Below are 25,464 nucleotides of genomic sequence, written 5' to 3'. Positions count from 1 at the left end.
ATTTTCAACTAAGTCTAACTACATCGTTAATAAATATAAGTTTTTTTGTTTTTGTTGAGAATTAAAAAAATAATTTTTACCTCATACCATTAGAATTCTTGATACATTTTCACAAAAGCATTCATGAAGCATTGGTATCCGATACTCCGTGGATACATATCCAAAAGTATCCATGAAACATTGGTATCCGATGCAATATGTCTCCATTTTGGAGTATCCTAGCTTGCACCATTAATCCACTATGCTTAAAAATAAGGGAAATGCTAACCGGTACTCCCGGGGCACTGGTTAAGGATAATAAAAAGGAAATTATATGTTAATTATTGCATTGAAAATTGTTTAATTAATCCATAAATAAGTCAACAAAACTTCATTTTATGGTAATAATTTCCCTTTTCAATGCAATAATTAATATATAATTTCCCTTTTTATTATCCTTAACCAGGACCCGGGGGCACCGGTTAGCATTTCCCAAAAAATAATATGGATCAAATAAGGTGTTAGAATATTTCCATTTCATTTGCATTTATTCAATTTGGTGAAATATATATAAAAAAAAAAATTGAAAAAAATTAGAAAATAATTAATGGGCGTGGAATCACAGCCGTTGTTTGTCCCGCAGCAAAACCGCTATGAACGGACACGATTTAAACGCATGTTGAATCGTAACGGTATAACATAGAATATCGTGCTTGAAAGAACAGAGAAGCAACGCGGGAAAACTCCATCACAGTCACGACCGAGCATAATGCCGGAGCTACCGGAGGTAGAGGCGGCGAGAAGAGCGGTGGAAGAGAACTGTATCGGAAAGAAGATAACCAAATGCATCGTCGCCGATGATAACAAAGTCATCGACGGTGTCTCTCGCGAAGAGTTCGAAGCTTCCGTTGTTGGGAAGAAGATTGTTGCAGCTCGCCGGAAGGGGAAGAATATGTGGCTTCAGCTTGATTCTCCTCCTTTTCCTTCCTTTCAATTCGGTACTCTCTATCTCTCTCTCTCTCTCTCTCTCTCTCCCTCTCACTCTTACCTTTTGAAACCCTAGCTTACGAGTTTCTTACGATTTATGATTGTGACTGTGTTAGGTATGGCTGGTGCTGTATACATCAAGGGTGTTGCTGTAACAAAGTATAAAAGGTGAGGCCAATGGAGTGTCGTTAAGCTCGGTTACACCGACACTTCTGATTGAAAATGTGTTCGATGTTTGACACATGTCAGTGTCCAAATGTGAATTATATTCAATTGTATGTATATTTTTTTAAAGGTTCTTGCTAACCGGTGCCCGGGGCACTTGTTAGCATTTCCCTTTAAATAATTATAAGTGTTGACGTTTTAGGGTTGTGTCTGCGTGTACGTGTCAGTGTGGAGTGTTTCATTGTCGTTAGCTATCAGTGTGCGAGTGTTTCATTGTCGTTAGCTAATCTCTACTTCACACGTTATACTCAAGTTTTAAAAAATTCAATGATATAGACTCTCTGATTATAATGCATTTTCCAGATTTACAATATCATGTTTCTTTTTTGTCAAGACTTTGTTGGATTGGATTGAGATTTATAGTTTCATTAAAGTGATTTTTTTGCTTTCTACATCAATATAGGAAATTTATGTATGAAACTAATTACATTATAATTTGTAGTGCTACTAAGAGCTACAAGCTGTAAAATGTTTTGCATGGATACTCATTCTCATGTGTTGAGCTGAATTGGATCCCCTGGTATATATAGCGAATGTTTTTTAAGTTTTACATTTTCTTGAAGACATATTTATACTCTCGGGCTGCAAATTATCAGAGAAATGCTGTTATCTATATTTTTTCATCTATGCAACTAGGTGACTGTGTCTGGAGAACACCGACGAATGTTGGCATTTTATTAAGTTCATGATTCATGAAATAGTATGAAAATGTAAATTTGAATACGAAAATGTTATTTTGCGGTGTTTGAAGCATACACGTGTAACAAAAAATTATTTGATCCAAGCTCAGATGTAAAATTATGGTAGGAATTAACTTCAGAATGCGAATTAACTTTAAGTGCTCTCATTAGGGTAATTTCTTATTTATCCTTCTGTGTAATGGGTGGTACAGTTTTTAATTTGATTTTGAGCTAATATTCCATACCTCAATGAGCTTTGTGTGTTATTTTGCTGCAATGATTTGACACCTATAAGTTCTCTCAGTGGTTAATGTAATGATATAAACTTCTTCACAGGTCTGCTGTAAATGACGAGGATGAATGGCCTTCCAAGTATTCAAAGTTTTTTATTCAGGTAACAACTGTCACTCCTTTGATGAGCAGAATGCTTTGAACTTTACCACTTGAGTCTTTGGGCTTGTAACAACTCAGAATCCGATGCTATGTTTTTTATTTGATGAATGATGACAAATTGAAGTGGACTGTTTGCTGTGGACTCGTAACTCATAAGATCTGTGTTCAGTTGTAAGATGCGATTAGCCTATATGTTAGAGTTGGGCTAGAGTCCATCTGTGACTACTATATATCATACATATGCATTTGTCTACATCCATACGTGATTTCATGGTGCGAGAAAACATTACTTTTCTTGTCAATTACAAGGACACAAACCCTGGACATGGACACTGATATTGTCCAAAATGTAAGACAACAACACGAATATTTTCCAAAACTTTGAATGTTCAAGTTTTTTAAGATTATTGAGAAAATGGGGAGAGTGAACATGTTTGGAGCGAGAAAATGCTATGTATTCACTAAAAGCTCTTTAGAGGCTGTCTACTGTTCCATGACATCTAACCTTTATTTATAGTACACTAGGACTCTGATCACACAATGTAGTTTATATCCCTTGCTTAGAAGGTATAGAACAAACTAGGTTCTTAACCTGTTGGATTAAGCCAAGTGCTCTTACTCCCTAACACATTGGCAACTTCAACTGATGGATTAAATTTCACAAGAATACAAAGACCATACAATACCTTGAAGATCAAATAGACGAATATATGTTATAGTTTTTATTTTTTTGTTATAGTCGATGAAGGGAGTTCTTCACTTTAACATGTATACGGGAAAGAAAAACTTTCTATATTTCTGTGAAGCAGAAGGGTGTAAGATTCTGATTACATTCAGTTTGTAAGTTTAAGTTTTTTCTGTAAAATAGCTATGTGAAAGCTTGTGTCAGGAGTTTTTTTGTATTGTCATGTGGTGAGTTTCATGCTTGTTTCCAATTTGGTGGATATTATTTTGGGGCGGCAGTGCTTGTGAAGATGTTTTGTAATGTCGTCATGTAATGACATATATTTACTTTCATGTTACATACTGTGGTTTTAAATTTTTATTAAATTCTAGTCTGTAGATGTAGTGAAGCATTTCGTTGAGATCCCACACCCGTCGGAGATATTGTTAAAATATTCCCCTTGTAAGACTTGGCCTATCCTCATTCCTTGAGCCAACTTTTGGGGTTGAGTTAGCTCTCCAAATTTGAAGTCATTAGATTTTCTCAACATCTGCAGTTTGAACTTTCTACATGTTTCCTCGCATTTGACTTTTTTTATCTTTCCATTTCATACATAAGAGCATAATCGGTATGAAGTTGTGCCTCTGTGCTTAGGGGATTTGTCTTTTGATTTTTCAATTTTCTTCGCATGCATAGTTAGCTTTGATATTTGATGATATGTTTCCCTAGTGAGTATTGTCATTTATGTGAGCTTCAAAAGAGTATTAACCAGATTAAATCACATTGCTGCAGCTAGACGATGGTTTGGAGCTGTCTTTCACCGACAAAAGGCGATTTGCTAGAGTTCGCCTGCTCAAAGATGTATTGTGACCCTACTTGCAAACTGTCATCCATATTAATAAGAGTTTGATATTAACTGTATTTTTTTCATGATATAGCCGACATCAGTGCCTCCCATATCTGAGCTTGGACCTGATGCACTTTTTGATTTCATGACACTTGATGAGTTTACTGAGCGTTTGCACAAGAAGAAAACTGAAATCAAGGCTTTATTACTAGATCAAGTATTAACTGCTTACTTTTATCACTTCCCAAATATTTTATTTTTTTGTCTTTTAAATTTTTAATTTGTTTATTTATGATCAGGATATAATCATTATCTTACTATACATGTGCATTCTTTTTCTCTGTTTTTATATTGATACGCTAACTTGAGTGTAGTTTTTCTTAAAGCAAAGCCCTTTACATTTCTGATTTCTGTGTCTTTTACATCTTTCTCTTGTTGCGCTTTTACAATGCATAAGAATCTGATGTTCCAACTTTATATTCCTGTTGACTTTAACATTTATTAAAGATATAAAATTTCCATCCTCTGCAGAGCTATATTTCAGGCATTGGAAATTGGGTTGCAGATGAAGTGCTGTACCAAGTAAGTGGATCTTTTATCTCCTCAATGATTTTGATCTTTGATATTTTCCATGTATTTTCTTAACTATTGAAGATTTTTGAATGTATAACTTATTAAATTTTAATTCTCATCTAAACTTGATCTTTTTAGCAATTTAAATGTATGGTGATATAATGGTTAATAGGCAGTGATCACATATGAATTCAAAAAAAATCAATGAACTTAATTGAGTTTTAATAGACTAATATCATATACTTGGTTGTATTAATATTGCATCAGCAAGATGATCGTTTTATCTAGTCCTCCCTAGGTTTCTTTTATATCCTTGACCTTATGCTGATTGAACAGATAGATACTTGTTCATGTTATCAAGATTGAGAATGGTCTGAAATCTAGTTGGAATGGGAAATAAATGAATAAAGCATAATTTCTTTTTATAAGAATTATATTGGAACGTATGATGCTTATTAGTTGCTTTTAGTCTTATATATGAAGATTTATTGTGTCTGTGTGTGGGTATACATATAATAAAAAGGGGATTTGATCGTTAGGCTGTCACCTTGAGGAACAATTATGCTCTGTAAGAATATAAAATGAATATTGAATTCAGAGTTGTGTTCTTAACTTATTATTTGGGTACTGAAATCATCTACCCTTATACAGAATTGAAATTGGTCTAGATGATTCTATAAGCTGTTAGCAACTATTATTGTTTACTAGAATTTTATAATTCAATTGGTCAAACAATTAGGAACAATTTGGAATCAAATGGTCTGTCACCGGACAAGATTCATGATGAAACATTATGACATTGTTTGATTCATGAGGCCAATGCTACTTAATGAGAAAGGTTTTAGAGCTGGTGGTTGTTTTTGCATCTGTATTTATTAATTATTTATTATTAGGAATTTAGGAGGCAGGTGCTTCAAATTTTTGGAAATAGCATTTCACTGGATTTAGTATCTGCTCCGGCCTTCTTTTTTGTATTCAGCGGCTAATAAACTACTATTCTAGCCTTGGAGAAGATCAAATTCGATAATTTACTCCATGCCTTGTAAATGTAAGTTGTAACTTATTGTATTTCCCTTGTTTCCAGGCAAGGATTCATCCACGGCAGATAGCTTCTAGCCTATCAGGAGAAAGCTGCTCAACTTTATATAAGTGCATTAAAGAGGTAGGGACGCTGGTTCCCTTTAAATTGCTTATTGTTCTGGAACGTCTAGACTCCTTAAAAAGTACAGAGGCTAAAACCTGTAGGTTATTCAATTTGCGGTTGAAGTTGATGCTGACTGTAGCCGTTTTCCCCTTGAGTGGTTATTTCATTTTCGATGGGGGAAAAAGCCTGGAAAAATAAGTGGTGAGGAATACTGTTTATTAATCGACAAATAAATTTATTTTACAGGTTGTCGAAAAAGCAGTTGAAGTTGGGGCAGATAGTAGTCAATATCCCACTAATTGGATATTTCATTCCCGTGAAAAGAAGCCCGGCAAAGCTTTTGTTGATGGTTTGCTTCCCTACTTTGAGTAAAAAATAAAAAACTAATATTTTTTTTTGTGCAACATGAATCGTACCCTTTTACTATGGTATTGAGCTGCTTATATTTTAATTTCATATGCAATTTCCCTAAAATTGTAGTAAATTGCATGACTTGTATTCTTATTTTTTTTTATTACAGTAAAAAATAAATAATACAAGTGTTATTCAATTCCCTAAACTTGTATTCTTGATTGGTGTGATTTACTATTATTGGATTCATGTTAAAATTGAAGCATCCAGAGTGCCTTCATATTATTGGGGAATGATTACGTTACAAACGAAGTTTTAATATTTGTGGAGAGTGTGACGTTGTAGTAATATATTATACCTTGATTGTTTTGAAGGTATTAAATGAAATAATTAATAATAATTGAGTATTCCAGTTTGAAACTCACGGGTTTCTCCTATTGAGTCAAAGCTCTGTTACTATTTTTATGCGTATTTCTAAGAAGAAAGTATGCCAATCTTCACAATGCTTTCAAAAGGGTTTCTGAAAGTGGCTGATGTTCTCATTTCTCCTTGGCTCTTTTTTACGTACTCTGTTTTTTTGCTATGCCTACATATTATATGAAACACACTCTGCTTTTTTCGTCCAATAATAACAAATGAAAATATGTTTTCAGTGCCAAATCCAAACATTTATAATTTTCATGTGATTGCAGGGAAAACGATTGAGTTCATCACTGCAGGTGGCAGGGTATGCCATTCTGAACATTGCTCTTATTTTTTTTGCCATCATCTTTTATTTATTTCTAATCTGCAATTGTTATTGCTCTTAGACAACTGCTTACGTGCCAGAGTTGCAAAAGCTAAGTGGATCACAAGTGCTAAAAGAAACTGGCAAGCTCAGAGGGAAAGCCTCAAAGAAATCAAGTGTAGATGATGATAACAATGACGGCGCTGACGAGAATTTGGAAAGTCTCAAATCAAAGAAGGGGACGAAGGCAGGAGCTAAAGCTAAGAAACCTTCAAAAAGAAAAAAGACCGAGGAAAGTGACGATGACAATGATGGTGATGCTGGTACTGATAATTATGATGATAGCGATCAAGTTGAAAAGAAGAAACCAGGCTCGGGGACTAATAGGAAACAAGCTAAGGGAGAGAAGCAATCAAAGAAAAGTGTTCAAGGCAATCAAAGTAGTAGAAGTACTAGGAGTAAAGCTAAGTAGCAACTTTTGGGCTTAGAATTGTTTTTTGGCCATGGCTGTGTTCCTACTCTGCTCTAGAACAACAGAAGGATGGTTTATCATGTTCCTGCAGCATAGATTCGCATGATAACGTTTTGGTTTTATTATCTGTTGGTCGGTTTTGCTTCAACAAGTTACGACTATTATATGATAATTTAGTTTCCACATGCTAACAAGACAAAGGTTGGATGCCTTCAGTTTTTTGCAACTAAATGCTAATGTTAACGTCTTTTAAACAGGATAATTTTCAGGCTTAAAAAATATTTTTGGTCTATGTGATATTCTCATTGGTTTAGTGTATGTTTGCTTGGGCGTCCCCAACAAATTAAAAATATGTTTACATTGAAGCTCCCGTTAGTAGGTCTGTTCCAATTGTGCGATCAGAACATCCTAAACGCGGTTCCAAACAGACAATTAGCTTATTATTTTGATTGACTCTAGAAGTGAGTCTGGTTGGAATTTGATAGAATTGGACTATTTTCATGTTCTCATTTTTTAAAAATTAAATGTGTTAACAAATGGATGAAAACATCTAGTAGCGTTTGTTAAAAAAAACTTCTAATGGTGATTATTTTGTTTAAAAAAGATTTTTTTTATTTAATCTTTTTACAAAATAACCCGTAACAAACAGACTCATAAAATTGGTTTGATGATTAGTATGAGAGTTAACAAATATAATGATAATGAGTCAACGTAGCCGACTCAATATGATTAAAAAGTTAGAATTATATATACAATTTTAAAGACTCTTTTACATCTGGAAAACTCTTAAATCTATAAACATATACAGATCTAACTCATTGTGCAAAGAGTTTTCCACTAGTAAAAGAAAATTGAAAATGTTTCTCCAACGCAATTTGACATAACATTGTATGTATATACGATTATAGACTTTTATATTGTATGTATATGCAGTTTCACACTTTTATATTGGTTTTTTCTCTCTTCACGGTTTTGACATCACACACATCCGAATTGTATCTTATAATGTGTTCGATTTTTGTGCGTATAAATAACACACCACAACCTTTAAAAAAAAAACACACACTCAGAGAGAAAATAGACCAAAAGAGTTTGAGAATTTTGCTTAATTAAGTTATAGAACGAAGGGTTTAAAATAAAACACAATAAAATGAGCTAAAGCTATGCTTACGCAAGTTACAAACGAGAATACAGTTCAAAGATTTAATGAAGCAAGATACAGTATCAGTATGGATAAAAACAACACAATGGAAATAATACTCTCAATACTATTAATATCCGTTCACCTAAAACAAGTTCATTTACCATATATCAACAATTTATAGGAGTGCTAATAATACCCACTTCTAATAGTCTCTTTCCAATTCTCTTTCTTATCAAACAAAATTCACATAGATATCATTATTTTATGCGGGACTCATTTTTAAATGGTGGGATCTACATGAATGTCATTTGATAGAAGAGCGTGTTAAAGTGATCATCATGTAGTAACAATTTTTATCATAACAAATCAAATCAAATATAGATAAAAGATGGAAGCTATAATCACACGAAAAATGGGCACCTATGTTGCTACATTCTTTTAACTGTTCTACAACTTATACTGATGCAAGTTGAAGTGTTTCCACCTAGGAGAGGAGGAAACATTTGGGAGATACATCAGTGACCAGAGAGAGATACTCAACTTATGATTAGGTTACAGTAAAATATTTATACTGACCATACAAAAAGTAAAGATTGGATGAGGTATTTTAACCCAAGTCAAAATTCAATATTTCCTAAACTATGTAGTATAACCTTACACACTAAAAGATATATATAGATCGAAAAGAGTAATATTTTGTATAACATCAATGTCGATTACAAAAAGGCTTTAGCCAAAATAATGAAAATAGAACCACCAGAGTATATTATAAACAGTAAAAAGTATTAGTTGATCACAAAATTAGTTTACCTTGATCATCAGTTTCAAAATTTCAATACCTAAAAGCTATAGACCCGAAAATGAGAAAAACTGTATCATCTAATACTCCATTTTCACAAGCGCACATGAAACATCAATAGGTGTTGATCCACAATGGAACCAATCCTTAGTACAAATAAGGGCCTCAAGAGTCACAGAGTCTAACAAACTACGGTAGTTATCCATTTTCCTAATTTCTGTGTCAAAAATAGAATCTGCTGAGAGAGTGGATACCGGCATAGACAGAATATCAGATGCCATTCTGGACAATGTCGGGTACTTCAATCCATTAATTCTCCACCAGCTCAGAATATCAAATTCTTGTGCACTTGACTCTAGGGGCTCTTCCAGATACACATTCAATTCTGACTTATATTGTTGGTTAGTAGTAAAGTCAGATATATAGAATTGAATATCAGAAATACCATCTTCAGGAGGAAAAAAGGACTCATCAAGTGATACTTCTTGAAATGCCTCAGTCTTCATCATAGTCTCACACCCAACATCAAAATTTGTTTCGGTAAAAGGAAGCACTTGCATGATACTATATTCGAGGAACAGTTCCTGAAGACCATCCTCAACAGCTCTTATCAATTGCTCAGCATTCTCACCAAATATCTTAGCAAAAGTAGATTCCACAAGGTTCATTTTATACCTTGGATCCATGGCTACAGCAATTGCTAAGATGAAGCAGCTTTCTCTCCAATACTGATCAAACTTTTCTTGCAAGGACGTAATTAAACTACAACAGAAAGGATCCTGGCTCGCCTCAGTCAACTGCATCTTAAGTTTGGACACTTCGAGGAAAAACAAGTTTGCAGTTGAGTACGGTTGGATGGTTAAAAATTTAGCAGCATCATACAAAAACTTCAAACATGCACAGAGATTTTCAATCTGCTTCCAATCATCCATGGTAAGGGACATCGTGTAATAGGAATCATAGGCATCAAAACAGGTAAAAACTTCCTTGAGTTCACAGGCAGCAACAAGCATACTGTAGACTGTGTCCCATTTATTGTTGTCATCAATCAACAGATCCATCTTACTAGGAACTTGAAGTACTTGCTTAAGCTCCAAAAATCTCTCTTCAACCAATTTTGATGATTTCACATATTGCACACTTTTTCGAACTTTAGCAATAGTTTCTTGCATTGCCCAAAGAGTATCTAATGCAAGGCAACTGAGCACACGAGCATAACAACTCTGTCTTAATAATTGACCATTGAGGATCACAGGGTTCTTAAGAGAGAGGAGATCCCTCACATTTCCCATCAAAGTCTCATTGGAAAAGAGTTTATCAAATAGAACGCAAAACAGGCGACCCTTTAAATGCCAACTCTTTAGGCATGTCACTATAGTTTGATTCAAGGAACCATCCAAATCAGGATATGGTACGGCAAAAACATTAAGAATGGGATGATGGAAGTTCCAATCACCATCGATGAAGTGCCCACGAAGAAAAACATAGCCCGTTGTCTGATTTGAAGTCCACAAGTCCAAGGTAAGGTTGACTCGTCCAGGAATCCTGTCAACAAGATTCAAAAGGTTTTGCTTCTCTCTGAGGTAAATGGCAATACAATCCCCTTGGACAGTGTTTAAGCTCAGTGGATTGAACTGCGGTTGAAGTGCCCGCGCAAAATCATTGAAACCTTTGTGTTCCACAATATGAAGTGGATAATCGTGCAAAATAATCATTTTGGCAATTTTATCATTGCAACGCTCCTGAGAATATGAGATAGAAGTAAAGTAAGGTTTTACTCTATCTTGCCTCTTATGTTGATCAACACCAGTTTTTGAAGATTTTGCTCTAGCTCGCTTCTTATGTGGATCAACACCAGTTTTGGAATGCTTGGCCTGTGGATTTTTCGAACATATTAAAACGTGCCTACGGAGATGGCTAGTGCCAGATTGTTTAGAACCATTTATATAAGCAAACAATTTTTGGCAACCTTTACAGCGGGCCCTGACACATCCTGGTTCGTCAGTGTTCTCCACAGTGAAGTGTTCCCATACAGAAGATTTCCTTTTCACATGCTTATGGGGTTGTATTTCAGAATTAGGTAACTCCATGGCATTAAAACAGGTGTAGTCCTATATGAACATAAAAAGACAAACAGAGTGAAACAATAGACTAACATAATTTTTCCTTTCAAAAGTAGACTAACATAGTTTAAAAATCGGTTGAACTCGAACCCTGATTACTTCTAGTTAGTTTGAATAAACTTATTGACAAACATTAACAGAAAAACAAATATTAAAGTAACCGTATCACAATACCGTGAGTTGTTTAAACAATCAATTCTCTCATTTAATCTGCAAATCTAGGTTGTCAGAGTCACGACTTTGCATACTAACTCTGCTTTTTTTTATAAAAAATATAATCTGCATTCAATTTTTTCATTTTTCAGAAGCTCACTCATTGGACTTTTCTATAAACAAACACTCAAGTGGAGAATCATAAACTTAATTTAATTGAAAAACTCCCATGAATTAGAAACTTATCTAAACTAGCTTTATTAAATATAAAGTAAAGACTCATTATACCCCATATGAGATAAAATGTGACGCCCAATTTAGTCCACCAGAAAAGAAGAAGAAAAAAGATATGATTTTTTTATACGGGTTTCACCACTAACACTTTCGATCGAAGGTGTGTCACACAAGAATACCCTACAAGCTTAATCTTCGAGTCGGCAACAAAAGATATGATCTTTTTATATGGGTTTCCCTCGAAAACGTGTCCCCACCGATACTTTCGGGTGTCCGAATTGTCATGTGATTACTTGCATTGAAATTAGTTTTTATCTTAAATTATTATCGGTATCGACGTGTCCATAATTCATAGGGACCCTTTAATAAAAAATTAAACTTTAAATTATTTTTTAGGGTTGGAATCATGTTAAGAACTCTCTCAATAATATCATGTTATGGAATTTAATTTTATATATATATAAGAATGGAATAGTAACAAAACCTAACCTAATTCAACCATTCATTCATTCATGACACATATGAATCAACTAGTAAAAGCAGCATTGCATTGATGAAACAAAAACAGAGAAAAACAAAGATGTGTGTTTGTGACTAGCGAAAAAAGAAGAGAGAAAGAACGAACCTTTGGTTGTGGCGTCGTTGGAAGAGGAACAAGGGAAGAAGATGATTCAGGTTGTTGCATTTGAAAGGGTATGAATGTTTGTGTGTGGTGTGAATAGTCAGTCACTCCTTGCGGCTGAAGCAAAAACCCAGAAACAAACCAGTTAAGAAGGGTTCCAAGATTTATATGTTTTCTCCAATGTTGTTTTTTAACCTAGTTCTTATATTTATATATTACTAAATCCTCCTTCCAATGTTTGTTTATTTTCCCCTCAAATATTTCCCTAAAACAAAAAACAAAATCCTTCAAATATTTGTATCAATCAATTATCAAATCTAATATTATTTGATATATTTTTTAATAAATCCACCCAAGACAAAAGTTCACAAATCTTAACTCAACTAATAAAAAAAAATGTATATTATAAAAAAAATGCATTATCCTTACCAACTAAGTCATGATCGGAGTTCGAATCCTAAGACTTCGCCTATTTAAAAAAACCGGCTTAAAAGTAACTAATTTTTTATTGTTACTTTTAAACAATATAACAAGTTATGTTTTTCTTTTACGAACAATATAACAAATGTAAAAAAAATTATCTTTTTAAAAAACATCAATAAAATAGCATTTTAAGAGTTTGACTGAAATAATGAAAAATACACCCAAAAAAAAAATCATCCATTCCCTTTATATGTTGTTATATGTCATATTTTAATGGGATTTAATTTTTTTAATTAATATTTTAAATAACATTATTAAAGGATAAAATAGTTTAAATGAATGGTAAAATAATTTAAACTAAGGTTAGCCCGAACTGATGTATTCTCTTTGTATATAGTATAAATATAATATTAAATATACCCACTAATTTTTATGAAGTAGTATTTTAAAAGCATACACCTTAAAGTGTATTGAATTTTTTTTAACTATCAGTTGCTGTCATACTCCGTCTACAAAAGTGAGTGAATTTGGTCTTGGATTTGATGTCTCCATTTTCCAGGAAAAATCAAGTTTCTTACGTGGCTGACTTACAACAGCTATGTCCCTACTTTATCTCTTCCCGAGAAAAAGTGAGTGAATTTCGACCTCTAACTTTTGTCAAAATGCTTTAGTACGTGGAATCCTTCATCCACTGTACTAGTGATTGCACGACGTAAACTCATCTCTGGTGCACTTTGCGATTCACCTCTGTTGAATTTTCCTTCAATTCAGATGCTCTCATTTGGCTTATGCATAAGCTCACTTTCAATAATGCCAACTTATTTGCCGCAGATTTGTGGTGGTCTTGGAGAAACCATAAATGTAGTTATCTTTCTAATATTACAACCTTTGTTTATCGACTTGCCATGAAAGCTCGCAATCTATCGTCCACTTTCCATTCTTGCTTCTCTAGTGCTCCAACCACTGTTATTGAGGATATTTGGGTTCAATGAAATTCTTCTAACCATAGTGACACCATTATTATTGTCGATAGTAAATGTTTAGGAAACCCCACCATAGTTGGATTTAGAGGCCTTCTTTTCCAACCTTATGGGTCTTGGATCTCAGGTTTTTTAGGTTACATTGCTGACACATCTGACATCCTTGTTGGTGAGCTTCATGTCATTCATAAATATGCTACTCTAATTTAAGACATAAAAAATCTTCTCAATTTTGAGTGGATTACCCCATTGCCCACATCCTCCGTGAAGAAAAAAGGTATGCTAATTTTCTAGCTAAGTTTGATGCCTATTCTACGTTGAAGCTCATGGTTCACTCTGTTGGAACAAAATATGTTTAGCAATAATAGTCCTTAAGAGTTTTGATGATAACAAAGTATTAAAAATTGTCAATTGGATACGCTAATATTTGTTCAAGTGTATAGGACTATAGACAAAAATTTGACATCCTAAAGTGGTCTTGGAAGAACAAATAAAGAGCAAGTACATCAACAAAAAGGGAAGCTTAAAGCGTCTGAAGAAAACTGCTCCTGAAGTCTGAAGTGCTCCTGAAGACAAAGTGCTCCTGAAGTGATGACGTCATCAGAAGCAAGATCATCAGAAGCAAATTCATCAGAAGCTGCAGTTCATCAAGAGATGCAACTTAAAGCTTCAAAAGCTGTTTCAAGGATTCAAACTCGCCTAACATTGCAGAGACTGAAAAAGTATGGCAACGACTATTTTGAAAGGCATTGGATGCTTATTCTTCAAAGAGCGTTGACATAGTACGTTTGTACGAAGTGTACAACCACTATCTCCACTACTCTGTTTTTGTCTCTGCTATAAGACAAGGATACCAGCTCTGCCTGCAACAATGTTTATTCACATTGGGAACGCATTTGAAATTGATCCTTCATAGGACAATAACCATATCAGGCAAAAGATCATTGGTGATTGATCAAAAGCTTCAAACGACTCTATTTTGAATGTGCCGACATTTCAACGTCTCTTTCACACCTCTATATAAAGGAGTGAAGACTCAGAGTTTCACAAGAACAATAATATGCATCAGCTAAGCCAAAACTCTGTTGAAATTGTTCTCCACTTCAAAGTTCACTTAGAATTTCTTAACAAGACTTATATCTTAGGAATTCTAGAGTCTTTAGAGTCTATATCTGATTTGTATTGTGAACACCACTGATTGTATATCAAGTGTTCAACCTCAAACATTTTTCTTTGTAATTCTGTTTGAATTAAGAAGTTTCTTGCAGTTGTGCTTGAGCAATAGAAGTCTCTTGATTGTGTTCAGGAGCATAGGAAGTCTCTTGCAGTTGTACTTGAACAATTTGAAGTCTCTTACTAAGTTTAGTAGTGAGCATTTGTAATCAGATATTACATAGTGAATTCTCCTTGGAAGTGTAAGGGGGACAGGACTGACTTCCGGTTTGTGGAAGGAACCTGTATAAATTGCTTGTGTCTTTCTTCTCTCTTTCTCTCTGTTTTATCCGCTGCATTTAGTTCTGAACATCTTTTCAGAAGTAGAACTCTATCTGCTTCTAAACTGCATTTTCAGTTAGGAGAAAAAGAAGAAAAATCAAACACAATTCAACCCCCTCTTGTGTTTTTTCTCACCTTCACACTCTTCTCCCCGTTAAGCTTACTAGACCTCGTCTTTGTAGACTTTGCAAAAACTTGGTTTCGCATATTATAGTCTTTCTTTTTTATTTTTGTTTTGTTTTCTCTTATGTTAGCCTTGTAACCAATTTTATTTATTTTTTAAATAAAATACTTGTTTTTTTCCTAATAAATTAAATTAAAGTAGTACTTGTTAACATATTGTGATTTGATTTATTTGATATTTGACATGATATATTTATTGAAATTATATAAAAAAAAAGATGAATAATATTTTGGATGATAAAATTCCTACTTACATCGAGGATAAAAAAGTAAAATAAAATTCCAACTAACACCATTTGTGAAAAGAAGTGAAGAAAGAAAACATCTACGCTGAATGTTTGTTGTTTGTGAGAGCTCAATATCTGATCTTGAGAGAAAATGCATCCATGCGCATACGATCTATCACCTTTGTTGTTTGCTCATGATAATCTATGTATGTTTGTTATGACCACGTGGTGTGTCGCGGGACCTGCAATCACAATTGGGTTGGTGTTTGAATCCTTATATCAGGCTCGGTCAGCGGCATAAGAACAACATCATTCAATGGAGAAAACTAGCTTTGGCTGAGGTTAAATGTAATGTAGATGCTGTCATCTTCCAGAACCACAAGAAGTGGAAGCATGTTGTCTAAAAGACGCGATAATTTGACATGGAAAATGAGTTTTAACGACCGTAAGCAAGTGGTTGGAGACATCTCAAACAAAACCGATACCAATTCTAAATTATTGTAAAGATTCACTTTCTAGATTATCATACATCAAACAAATAATATGGCCCATTTGCTAGTAGGACATTATTGTTATTTGTTAGCTCCTAATATGACGGTCAGGAAATGTTAACTACTGCCCTAGGCGAACTAGTTAAGGACCTTAAATAATAACTTTTTTATAAAAGTTTGTGTAATCAATGTATTGAAAATTGAATTTTTTTAAATTTTAAAAGAATAATTACTTTATTTAGCATACTCTGAGCGCACTCGCTATTTTTGACATTAGAAAAGAAAAGAGTTGATTTGATTTATAAAATATTTCTCCCTGAATCTGGCACGCATTCCCCGTGCACAACCAATTGATTTGATTTGATGACATAAAAGGTGCAAAAGAAAAGAAAAAGCGGCGTTTGTGAGTGTTCGAAAATGCATCCATACGCATATGATTTATCACCTTTGATGAACGACATCAGCTACACTACTTACCCATATCCCGAAGAAGAATATGAAGATGATTATCTCAATCCACTCGGAAACGACGCCGTTTCAGAAACACCTTCTCCTCTTCCTTTCGGTATGGATTGGAGTCCACCGCCACCTAATTGGAACGGTCCCACCACTCTCTGGCCCCACACTTCTTCCTCCTCTTGGACTTTCTCTTCCACCATTCCTTCTTGGCTTCTTGTTCCTCAATCCACTCCTTCTTCTGATCCCGTTGTGGTACTAAACTACACTAACTTTTTTCATTTTTTCTTTCTTATACAATTAATTTCTTTATTATTATTATTATTATTATAGTTTTACAAAATTCAAGTTGGTGTTCGATCCCCTCAAGCTATTACCACTACCAGAATTATATTGCGCAGATTCAGCGATTTTCTTGACTTGTTTTCTCAAGTGAGTTTCAATTCAAATCTACAACTTCATTTCAACATACTATGTCCTATGTTGATAAGGGCTTATGCTATATGTTACAAGTTTAGTTGTTTATCCATACATACATGCCTTATATGATACAATATTAAACTGTTATTATTCATCTTGTTTTTCTATTTTTTTTCAGCTCAAAAAGGAATTTCCCATGAAATACCTGCCTTCGCCACCACCGAAAAAGATACTGAGAATTAAAAGTGAAGCTCTTTTAGAAGAGGTACATAACCTCTCTTCACCTTTTGCTTCTTGTAATGATTGTTTTGTGCTTATTTGTTTAGCTTTGTCAGTAGCTTCTTTTTTTTCTTTTCATTTTTTCCAAGGACTAATGAGAAACATGAAACTGACAAACAGCGACGGCGTTTATTAGAGGATTGGATGAAAAAATTGTTATCCGATATTTCTGTATCGAGAAGTGCACCAGCAGCAATATTTCTTGAGTTAGAAGCTGCTGCTAGAGCATGTATGTTTTCTTCATGAACAACATAACATTTTGTCATTTTGTGTTAGAAGAAAGGATTAACAACAGTCCTTTGTGATATTCGACATGCATTTAATGTCTTTCTGTTTCTGTTATTTTCAGCATTTCACGATGCGAATCAGCCTATTTCAGATGAACAGACTTCTGGTGGTACTACACCATCACATAGGATCCAAGATGGTTCACATGGTTTTGTTAAAGCTCGTGGTTCATCTGCTGCATCTGTTTCTGGTGATGATACCCCTTCTGAGGTTTCTGAGCTGGGAACACCGAGGCATGCAAAATTTGAAAGTTCTGATCATATTGTGGACAATTTAACATCGTCGCATGACTTAAATAATCCAACTGAAACAAGTGTTGATCATGCTGCATCCAGCCAAGACTTTATTAATGAGGATAATAGTACAGACAAGGTCGCCGAGAATTCTGGTGATGCTATAGCTCTTCGCCTAGATGGAGCTGACTTCACACCAGCTAATGCTCATGTCAAAAGACCGTCAACAGAAAGCATTGGAAGTGACTTAACATCGAGTTCAGCTGTGTCAACTTTGCTTCAGGATGTTTCGCATGACCTTCCTGGGAGCTGTGTATCCTCTGGAAACTCAGATTTGTTATTGACTCTTCCATTGGATGAGCGACACAAGTTGAATAGAATTATTAATACCCAGAAGCAGAGACTAGCCACGGCAAAAACGGATGTTGAAGATCTTGTAGCAAGATTGAATCAAGAAATGGCTGCAAGACAATATCTTGTGACAAAGGTATCAAATACGAGTTTAAGATTTTTCGTTATTTCTAAATTCTGAAATTCAAGTTTTCATTTTCCTCTCTCTCTCTCTGTTTTTTTTTTTTTAAATGGCCAGTAGTTGTTAATTTTCATTTGCCTCTAACTTTAATTGGTTTCAGTAAATGTAGTTAAAGTTAAATCTGCATAAGCTGCATGGTGTTTTTCCTTGGCAAACTATGATTTTTCAGTTCTTTATACATCAAATTAATGCCATAGATTTAATTATGTACCCGATGTTCATTCAATAAATTACCATCAGGAAGCCAAATTTAATAATTGTTAATACCCTGCAGTCTGTATGATGTATCATACGGATACTCATTTGTGGCAGGGCTGTACATAAAATCACGAAACTGCCATTTAGTGGTCACAGTATCATTCATGGTGTTGGTTCATTTTGGATCAAACTTCTAAGTCAGTGCTCAATTAGTGGTAAACAAATGAATAGTGAGAACTTGTGAAGTTCTTAGGTTGCTCTGCTGTTCTTATATTTGAAGTTCATTGAATAAGTTTGTTGTTTACAGAACTAGCTCAGGCTTTTGGAGGATTATGCATGTTACGAGTAGATCAGCTGAATTTTTTTTTTTATATGAATATAGAGAATGAGATATTTAAAATATTCTCCATAGGTATATTAGGTGTTTCAAAATGGTTTGTTGTTAGCTCTTTTTCCATACAAGAAGTTCACAGTATCACATGCGGGATTCAGCTATACATTAAGGCTTCTTATCCTTTTTTCTCTGCATTTGACAAAATGAAAAAATTTAGCTCTGAAAGATAAAGAACTGAATCTGTATTGTTCAAAATATTTTCATTTTAAGGGCTAAATATGTATTATAGGTAAATATATGCATTTAGTAAAAAAAAAGAGATTGTACAAACCAAAATATTGTCATATGTTCAAGTTCAAGGAGGAAAAGGTAACTGATGAATGTGTTCAAGGATGCCCCGCATTATGAATATGAAATGGTTACTCATTAAATTGTTTTTCTGCAATTGTTACTAGATAATTACCATCAAGTCCTCCTGCATGCTGAAACTTATCATTTTCATCACTGAATTGAGTTTCTGTGTAGATCTTTCACCTTCCAATAATTGATTGTATCTAATTTTGCAAGAGAGGAGGGTGCTCATTAATAAAAGTATATTCGCTTCTTCTAATTTTTTTTATAGATGTTACTAGTAACTATTCTCAGATATGTTCATTATGTCAAAACAAGTTTAATCTCAATGATGGAAAAGTAAAAGAAGTAATGAAATCTTATTGGAATTTATATGTTTACATGTTCAAATATTATGTTTTACTTGTAGGTCAAAGATTTGGAAGTTGAACTTGAAACAACTCAACTGAACTGCAGAGAAAACATGCAGCAGGCTGTTTTAACCGAAAAGGAAAGGTTTACACAAATGCAGTGGGATATGGAGGAACTTCGGAGGAATTGCCTCGAGACAGAAATGAAATTGAAGTTTGAAGAGGTCTGTTTGTGCTTAATAAGTTCAATTAACATCTCTTTTCACATTTTGGTGGCCTATAGTGAAAAATTATAATGATTTAGGATGAAAGGTTGCTAGCGGAGTCAACAAAAGCATCCGTTATTCAGGAGAAGCAAATGTTGCAGCAAGAGCTAGATGTGGCTAGAGAACAACTTAAGCACTTGCAGAAACATCATGATGAGTTTGAGATGAAATCAAAGACAGATATGAAGTTGCTAGTAAAGGAAGTGAAATCCCTTAGAAGCTCTCAGTTAGAACTAAAGCAGCAGCTCAGCGAATTGATGGAGGAAAAAGTAGATGTGGAGGTATGGTGCTTTCTGGTTCTTATATGTTACAACTATGAACTAATAATTTTAGACATTTCTCTAAATCAGACTAGGAAAGTAATTTGGCTGGTTCCATCTGACTAATTATTTCTATAATCTTATTTACGTGTATTTTTTCACACAAATTGATATTTCTTCTTATTCTTGATCCTTCTACTAGAGGAAAAAATGGTTCTGATTTTCTGTTTTTAGGTGTCCTAAAAATTTGAAAATCCAATTAACTTCATGTTTTTGTTTCACTGTAAATTATTCAGAGAACTCTTCAGAAGGAAAAGGAAAGAATACAGTTTTCACATGATGCTAATGCAAAGTTGTTGCATGAGTGTGCAATCCTTCAGAAGAGGCTTCAGGAGTGCAGTGTAAATTTTCTTGTTGAAGAGGAAGATAAACTAAATGTTGATACTTCACCATCTGATGCTTTGGATTTGTTAGCAACATCAGATAATCGGATTGGTCTCTTGCTTGCAGAGGTATGAAACATTTTTGTGCAAAAAATATTTTTCGTGGGCGTCAGAATTAGTTTTGATCTTTACTTTCTCGGGGCACTTTAAATGTCCGCAAATTTACAAGCTGCCTTTACAATCTATAACAGCCCCCATTCTACGTATTTTGGAACTCCTATTTTGGATATTAAACTCTATTCTTTAACAATTTATTATTTTCATTGGCATCTGTTTTCACTAGAACCATGCAAAAGGACGGATTTTCCAGAGTAGCACAATTGATTTAGGGCTTAGATTCAATTTTGTTTTGTCGGCATGAATCTATGATAATTTGTCTGTTTCGTTAGTCCTGTCAAATTTGAGTTTTTTCGTTAAAAAGCCAGACACTGAGACACACTCTAATTTTACTATGACAAGATTCTGAAATTTCACGTAGCAATTATCATCTGGGTTGTACCATGTTTACTGCTTGCTGCCCCTTAACCTTCTATATGGTGTCCCCTTTACTCACGGTTTTTTATGTCTGCAAATATATGGGATCAGGCACAGCTCTTGGCACAAGATGTAGAAAATGTTGTGGATGCTGCGGAAGGATATAGAACTACAGATGATACTGGGACAACTAATGAAGAATTAAGGAAAATGTTGGCTAATATTTTTGTAGACAATGCCAGTTTAAGGAAACAAGTCAATTCTGTTATCCGTTGTGCTCTCAAATCTGAGGAGAATGAGGAAGATGAGATCCATTTGCAAAAAACTTTTCTAAGCAAGTTCTTAGAGAGATAACATCTTCAATACTGTGTACTGTATGTACCCTATGTATGTTACTAGGTTACCTCTGTTTTTTTTTTTGAGAGCTACTAGGTTACTTGTGTTAATATTATCTTTATGATCGGGTATAGTTTCATTGCCGGAATAGAATTCTCTGCAAATCATAAAGCCAATAATCACATTTAGCAAGCAAGCCAACCATGCTGTTTGTTTCTTCAAACTGATTATTGTGATTAATATGATTGCGATGTACTGTACCAATTGATTGTTGCAAACCTAAATCGCCCGTTTTTTTATAGATTAAAATAAAAGTGATTTTGACATGAAATAATTTAGAGATTTTGCACACACCCTATACTCCTCACCGCACTTTGTTGCCAAAGGCACAGAGGGATACACCCTGTACTAATTGTCTTATGAGGAATGTACTGATAGGACTGATTCCTATCTAAACAAGGGTGAATGCATTGTTAATGAAAACTGGAAGGGAGTGTTGATCCCTTAACTATCCCAAAAATGAGAACCCTATCCCTCCAATTTGCCATGTACATGGTAATTCTGCTCCTAAAACGGACCGAGCATAAGAGTTTGGCCCCCTTCCTATTTATTATCAATAGACTCCAGAAACCTATCAATACCACCTGCCTGAAAACCATCTTGAAATGCAGTGCTTCAAGGGACTTAAGGCAATGTCACCAACAATGATTATCAGGTAGCCCAATTGCTCCTTCAGTGTCAACTCTTGATTCTTCAGCGGCAACACATACTTCTTTAGAGTGAAATCATTAGAAAGCAGCCAACCACACAAGCTTTTAGTGTGGATTACTAATGCTGTACAGGAATTGGAATTCATTATTTGGTCCTTGCTTTTATTGCCTTTTGCTTATATTATAAGGTTTTCTATCATTATTATTTATGCATCTAATGATTTTAAACTTCTCTTTTTCAATATTTAATTATTTCAGTTTTGGTTGTTAAATCATTGATTCTATTTATTAGATAAAGAAGTATGATTTATATTGAATACCATAGTTGGTTGCATTTCAAGAAGATGAATTCTGAGTTAACTATTAATTGAAATTTGCTTCCCACTTACTTGGCTGAGCTGACACAATAATATGATTTTGGCATTTGAAACAGATGTTCTACAAACAAGCCAAAAAAACCAACCAGTGCTGTACAATATTGTAAGCTTTAAAGACAGTCAGTATTATGTGAGCTCGTATGAATCCTGTTCCGACATTGATGTTGTTGGATAGGATAGGGTGAAAATAGCTTCATATGTCTATACCACTCTACATTGTTTGTTTTGTGAAAGGTCAGACCATGTTGGCAAATTAACATTCTCATTTACCTTGTTTCAGATGCTTACTATCATAAATTATAGTGCTTTGCATATATAATTGTTTTTATGAAACCATTCTAAGTTAATTTGTATTGGGATACCCAATACAATATGGTCATTCCTATTGTAAAAAAGTATTAAGAATGAGAAAAGTCTTAGTCATCCCAATTTGAAAATGCCTTAGCCATTCCTGGTCATTCCTGGTCTAGTTTATTTAGCTAAATGTAAAAAAGTCTTAGTCATCCCAATTTGAAAATGCCTTAGCCATTCCTATTTACCTAGGCAGGCCCGTGCTTTTTCCTACGTGCAAGTATTAAGAATGAGAAAAGATCCTATACATGTAGGAATCTATATTGATGAACTTATCCTATGTTTACCTAATTGATGATGAAATTTATAATGTTGACCTTGGACTGTTTAGCTTGTCCTATACATGTAGGGAATTCTCATTGAATTGAAGCTATAACAGATTGTACTTGGTATGAAGTTAAGTTCTAATTGCGTACTTCAATGTATTTTTTTTTCTTCCAAGATATAGTTTTGAAATAGAAGAGGCCAAAAGAGAAGAATAGTCAAGGTTCAACAGAGTTTATTTTTATGGAAAAACCTAAAAAGATTAAACTTATAATCACAACTCGTATGTAATTTAGAGAAATGATCTCTCAATCCACCTCTTATATGCTCAAATATGTCAAAATAGAGTATAAAAAGCATGCTTCTCATAAGAGAATTGATTTATGAACATTTGTTATGACAACCGACAATTTTTTTTGGTCAAATAACCTAGTGGCTAGATTCACATGCATTATGTATGAAAAAATGGGAAATCTGTGGTTTGAACCCCGACCTCTGCACATAATGTCTTTGGTAGACTTACCATTTCCTAAACCCTACAAATTAAATAAAATGGGTTGGAAGAGATTTGGTATGTTGTTGTGTGCAGAGGGTATGAAAATGCTGGAGGAAGAAAAGCATGTACAATGTTTCACGTGGAGAGTTTTTTAAGGATGATGTATTGAGTCTATATGATGGGTTTGTGATCGATCACTGGTAGTTGCAATGATGCTTGTGGAAATAAGAAGTGGATATGTGACCTTGTCACAATGATTAAGAAATTAGACTACATGCACACAAGAATCATTACTAACTTGTAGCTACAAACAACAAGGAACTTTCATTACTAACTTCGGTATGAATTACTGACTTTTTGTTCTTTCTTTAATTTTTCTTTGTCTTGGCAACATCACAATAATTTAGCCAATTCAACAAAAATGTAGTAAAGCTTTTGATTGCAAAAGAAAAAAAAAGCAAATGATGAGAAAGATAGAACATGCGGTCAAACGTTTAGTACATGTTGATGAGAAAAGATAACAATAGAACATGTCACAAAAAAAGAAAAACATAAGCAAATGAGAAAAACATAAGCAAAAAGAAGACATGACGAAGGCTGTACAATCGGTTCAGCCATCGTCGGAACACCACCTTCATCATTGACCGTTGCATTTTGTTGTAGTCGAACCTCCATCGCTTGTTTAATTTACACAAGTCATGTATTACATTGTCTGCAAGTTCATATTAATGTAGGAGATGTGGATACATCGGCTGCCAATCTAATCATTGTTGAGCAAAGTCGCCTATATCGTTGTGTTATAGATGATTTGGGATCTTCCACAACCTCATTTCTCCTTGCATCATGTATAATACCACTATGTGCATCTCTTGACCACCTCTTTAACATTGATGTTTGGTGCATGGCAACAAAGTTTAACATCATTAATTTGCCTCAAAGACTTTTAGTGCATGGCAACAAAGTATTCCAAAAGTCTCAAACCTTCTACAACTACATGATATAGATGACTGTACAGGATCAAATAGAACTCTCCACTCTCCTTCCTTATTGACCAAGCTGATGACATATTCAAATGGAAGTTGGGACAGATATTTTTTCCGTATGCAAGCCGCTAAAGATAAGGAAAATTCATTATGAAATTTGTCAAAAATGGCAGGTGTATGTGTATATTTGAGCGAGTTGCACTAAAATTGGTGAATAGTTGTATATCAAATGTGGTAGTTTATGCCGAGACTCATATTCACAAACTAACTCGTTAATTGTATCGATTTTCCTCCACAACTCTCTCAAAAATCAGTAACATTGATGTTTGGTGTCATACATATGCCTTAAAATCAGAATTCAAACTCTCACTAAGTTGAGTGCTTCGCATTCCTAGAGTGAATGCTTCCTTCATATGACATGCTTCCCATTTTCCCTTAATAGCATACATCGACTTCACCCAATTGTTTTCGTTGACATTAAATTCTGAAACCAACTTGCTCCAAGCTGTCTCAAACTTCTCCTCTTGGTCATAATCATACATGCACTTCTTAAAATCAGCCAAGAAATTATGAATTCCTTTTTTCATCAAGTTACCAAGGTGTTTTATACCATTCTGCATCAAGCTGTGCCATGTACATATATAACCCATGTCAAGTCTCTGGTATCACTTCAGCTAGTGCTTTAGACATTCTTACTGTTCTAAAATAAATGAAAAGGATGTAACAATAAGAATAAGAATTGGCAGAAACCCCCTCATGAAATTTTATCTTTTATAATTTGAATAAGACTAGTCATTGAAATTTTTTATTAGATATCAACACATGTTGATGGATTCAAGGGGTGGTCGGTAGATATTGATGCAACATGTTCAGTTTGCTATGATTTTTGTATAAATTATTATTATATTGATTGAAATTTGTGAAGTTGTTGTTATGACAATAGATGTGAAATTTAAGTTTACCTCTGAAAAGATTGCGAAATTTAAAGATGTAATGTATTCTCTAGAGATGAGAAGAATTTAGTTTATGTCTATATTCTTCTATACAGTGGTGACAATGGTGATTTTACTCAAATTATTGTCCTTATAAAGGATAGTTTTATGGTGGCATTTCACATGGGAATGGTGAATCCTTTTCCACCATAGGAA

The 25,464-nt window shown here is 34.2% G+C and overlaps 3 protein-coding genes across 4 annotated transcripts; 2 read left to right on the top strand and 1 right to left on the bottom strand.

The window, feature by feature from the left end:
- Positions 1-687: 687 nt before the first annotated feature.
- LOC11435290 (formamidopyrimidine-DNA glycosylase) lies at positions 688-7,334 on the top strand. 2 transcript variants are annotated; one of them, XM_003597878.4, is made up of 10 exons: positions 688-977; positions 1,083-1,134; positions 2,208-2,265; positions 3,721-3,789; positions 3,867-3,992; positions 4,307-4,357; positions 5,433-5,510; positions 5,739-5,841; positions 6,536-6,570; positions 6,653-7,334. In XM_003597878.4, the coding sequence occupies exons 1-10, from the start codon at positions 749-751 to the stop codon at positions 7,040-7,042; spliced, it is 1,191 nt and encodes a 396-aa protein (XP_003597926.2). In that variant the 5' UTR covers positions 688-748; the 3' UTR covers positions 7,043-7,334. The 2 variants fall into 2 exon arrangements, with proteins under 2 accessions (XP_003597926.2, XP_024631712.1); XM_024775944.2 differs by lacking the exon at positions 5,739-5,841 and adding an exon at positions 5,594-5,693.
- Positions 7,335-8,861: 1,527 nt separating this feature from the next.
- On the bottom strand, positions 8,862-12,303 carry LOC112419115 (zinc finger BED domain-containing protein DAYSLEEPER). Its single transcript, XM_024776090.2, has 2 exons — positions 12,121-12,303; positions 8,862-11,096 (listed from the first exon to the last, which is right to left on the bottom strand). Exons 1-2 carry the CDS (start codon positions 12,178-12,180, stop codon positions 9,066-9,068), a joined length of 2,091 nt encoding a protein of 696 aa, XP_024631858.1. The 5' UTR covers positions 12,181-12,303; the 3' UTR covers positions 8,862-9,065.
- Positions 12,304-16,245: 3,942 nt separating this feature from the next.
- Positions 16,246-21,444, top strand: LOC11436376 (PX domain-containing protein EREX). The gene is made up of 9 exons (XM_003597876.4): positions 16,246-16,626; positions 16,705-16,803; positions 16,970-17,056; positions 17,191-17,299; positions 17,420-18,078; positions 19,416-19,580; positions 19,661-19,903; positions 20,179-20,394; positions 20,911-21,444. The coding sequence occupies exons 1-9, from the start codon at positions 16,333-16,335 to the stop codon at positions 21,151-21,153; spliced, it is 2,115 nt and encodes a 704-aa protein (XP_003597924.1). The 5' UTR covers positions 16,246-16,332; the 3' UTR covers positions 21,154-21,444.
- Positions 21,445-25,464: the final 4,020 nt, after the last annotated feature.

Source organism: Medicago truncatula, chromosome 2, assembly GCF_003473485.1.
Source record: "Medicago truncatula cultivar Jemalong A17 chromosome 2, MtrunA17r5.0-ANR, whole genome shotgun sequence".
In the NCBI taxonomy this organism is placed as follows: Eukaryota; Viridiplantae; Streptophyta; class Magnoliopsida; order Fabales; family Fabaceae; genus Medicago; species Medicago truncatula.
The sequence above is the reverse complement of the archived record's forward strand: the minus strand, read 5'-3'. Positions and strand labels throughout refer to the sequence as shown.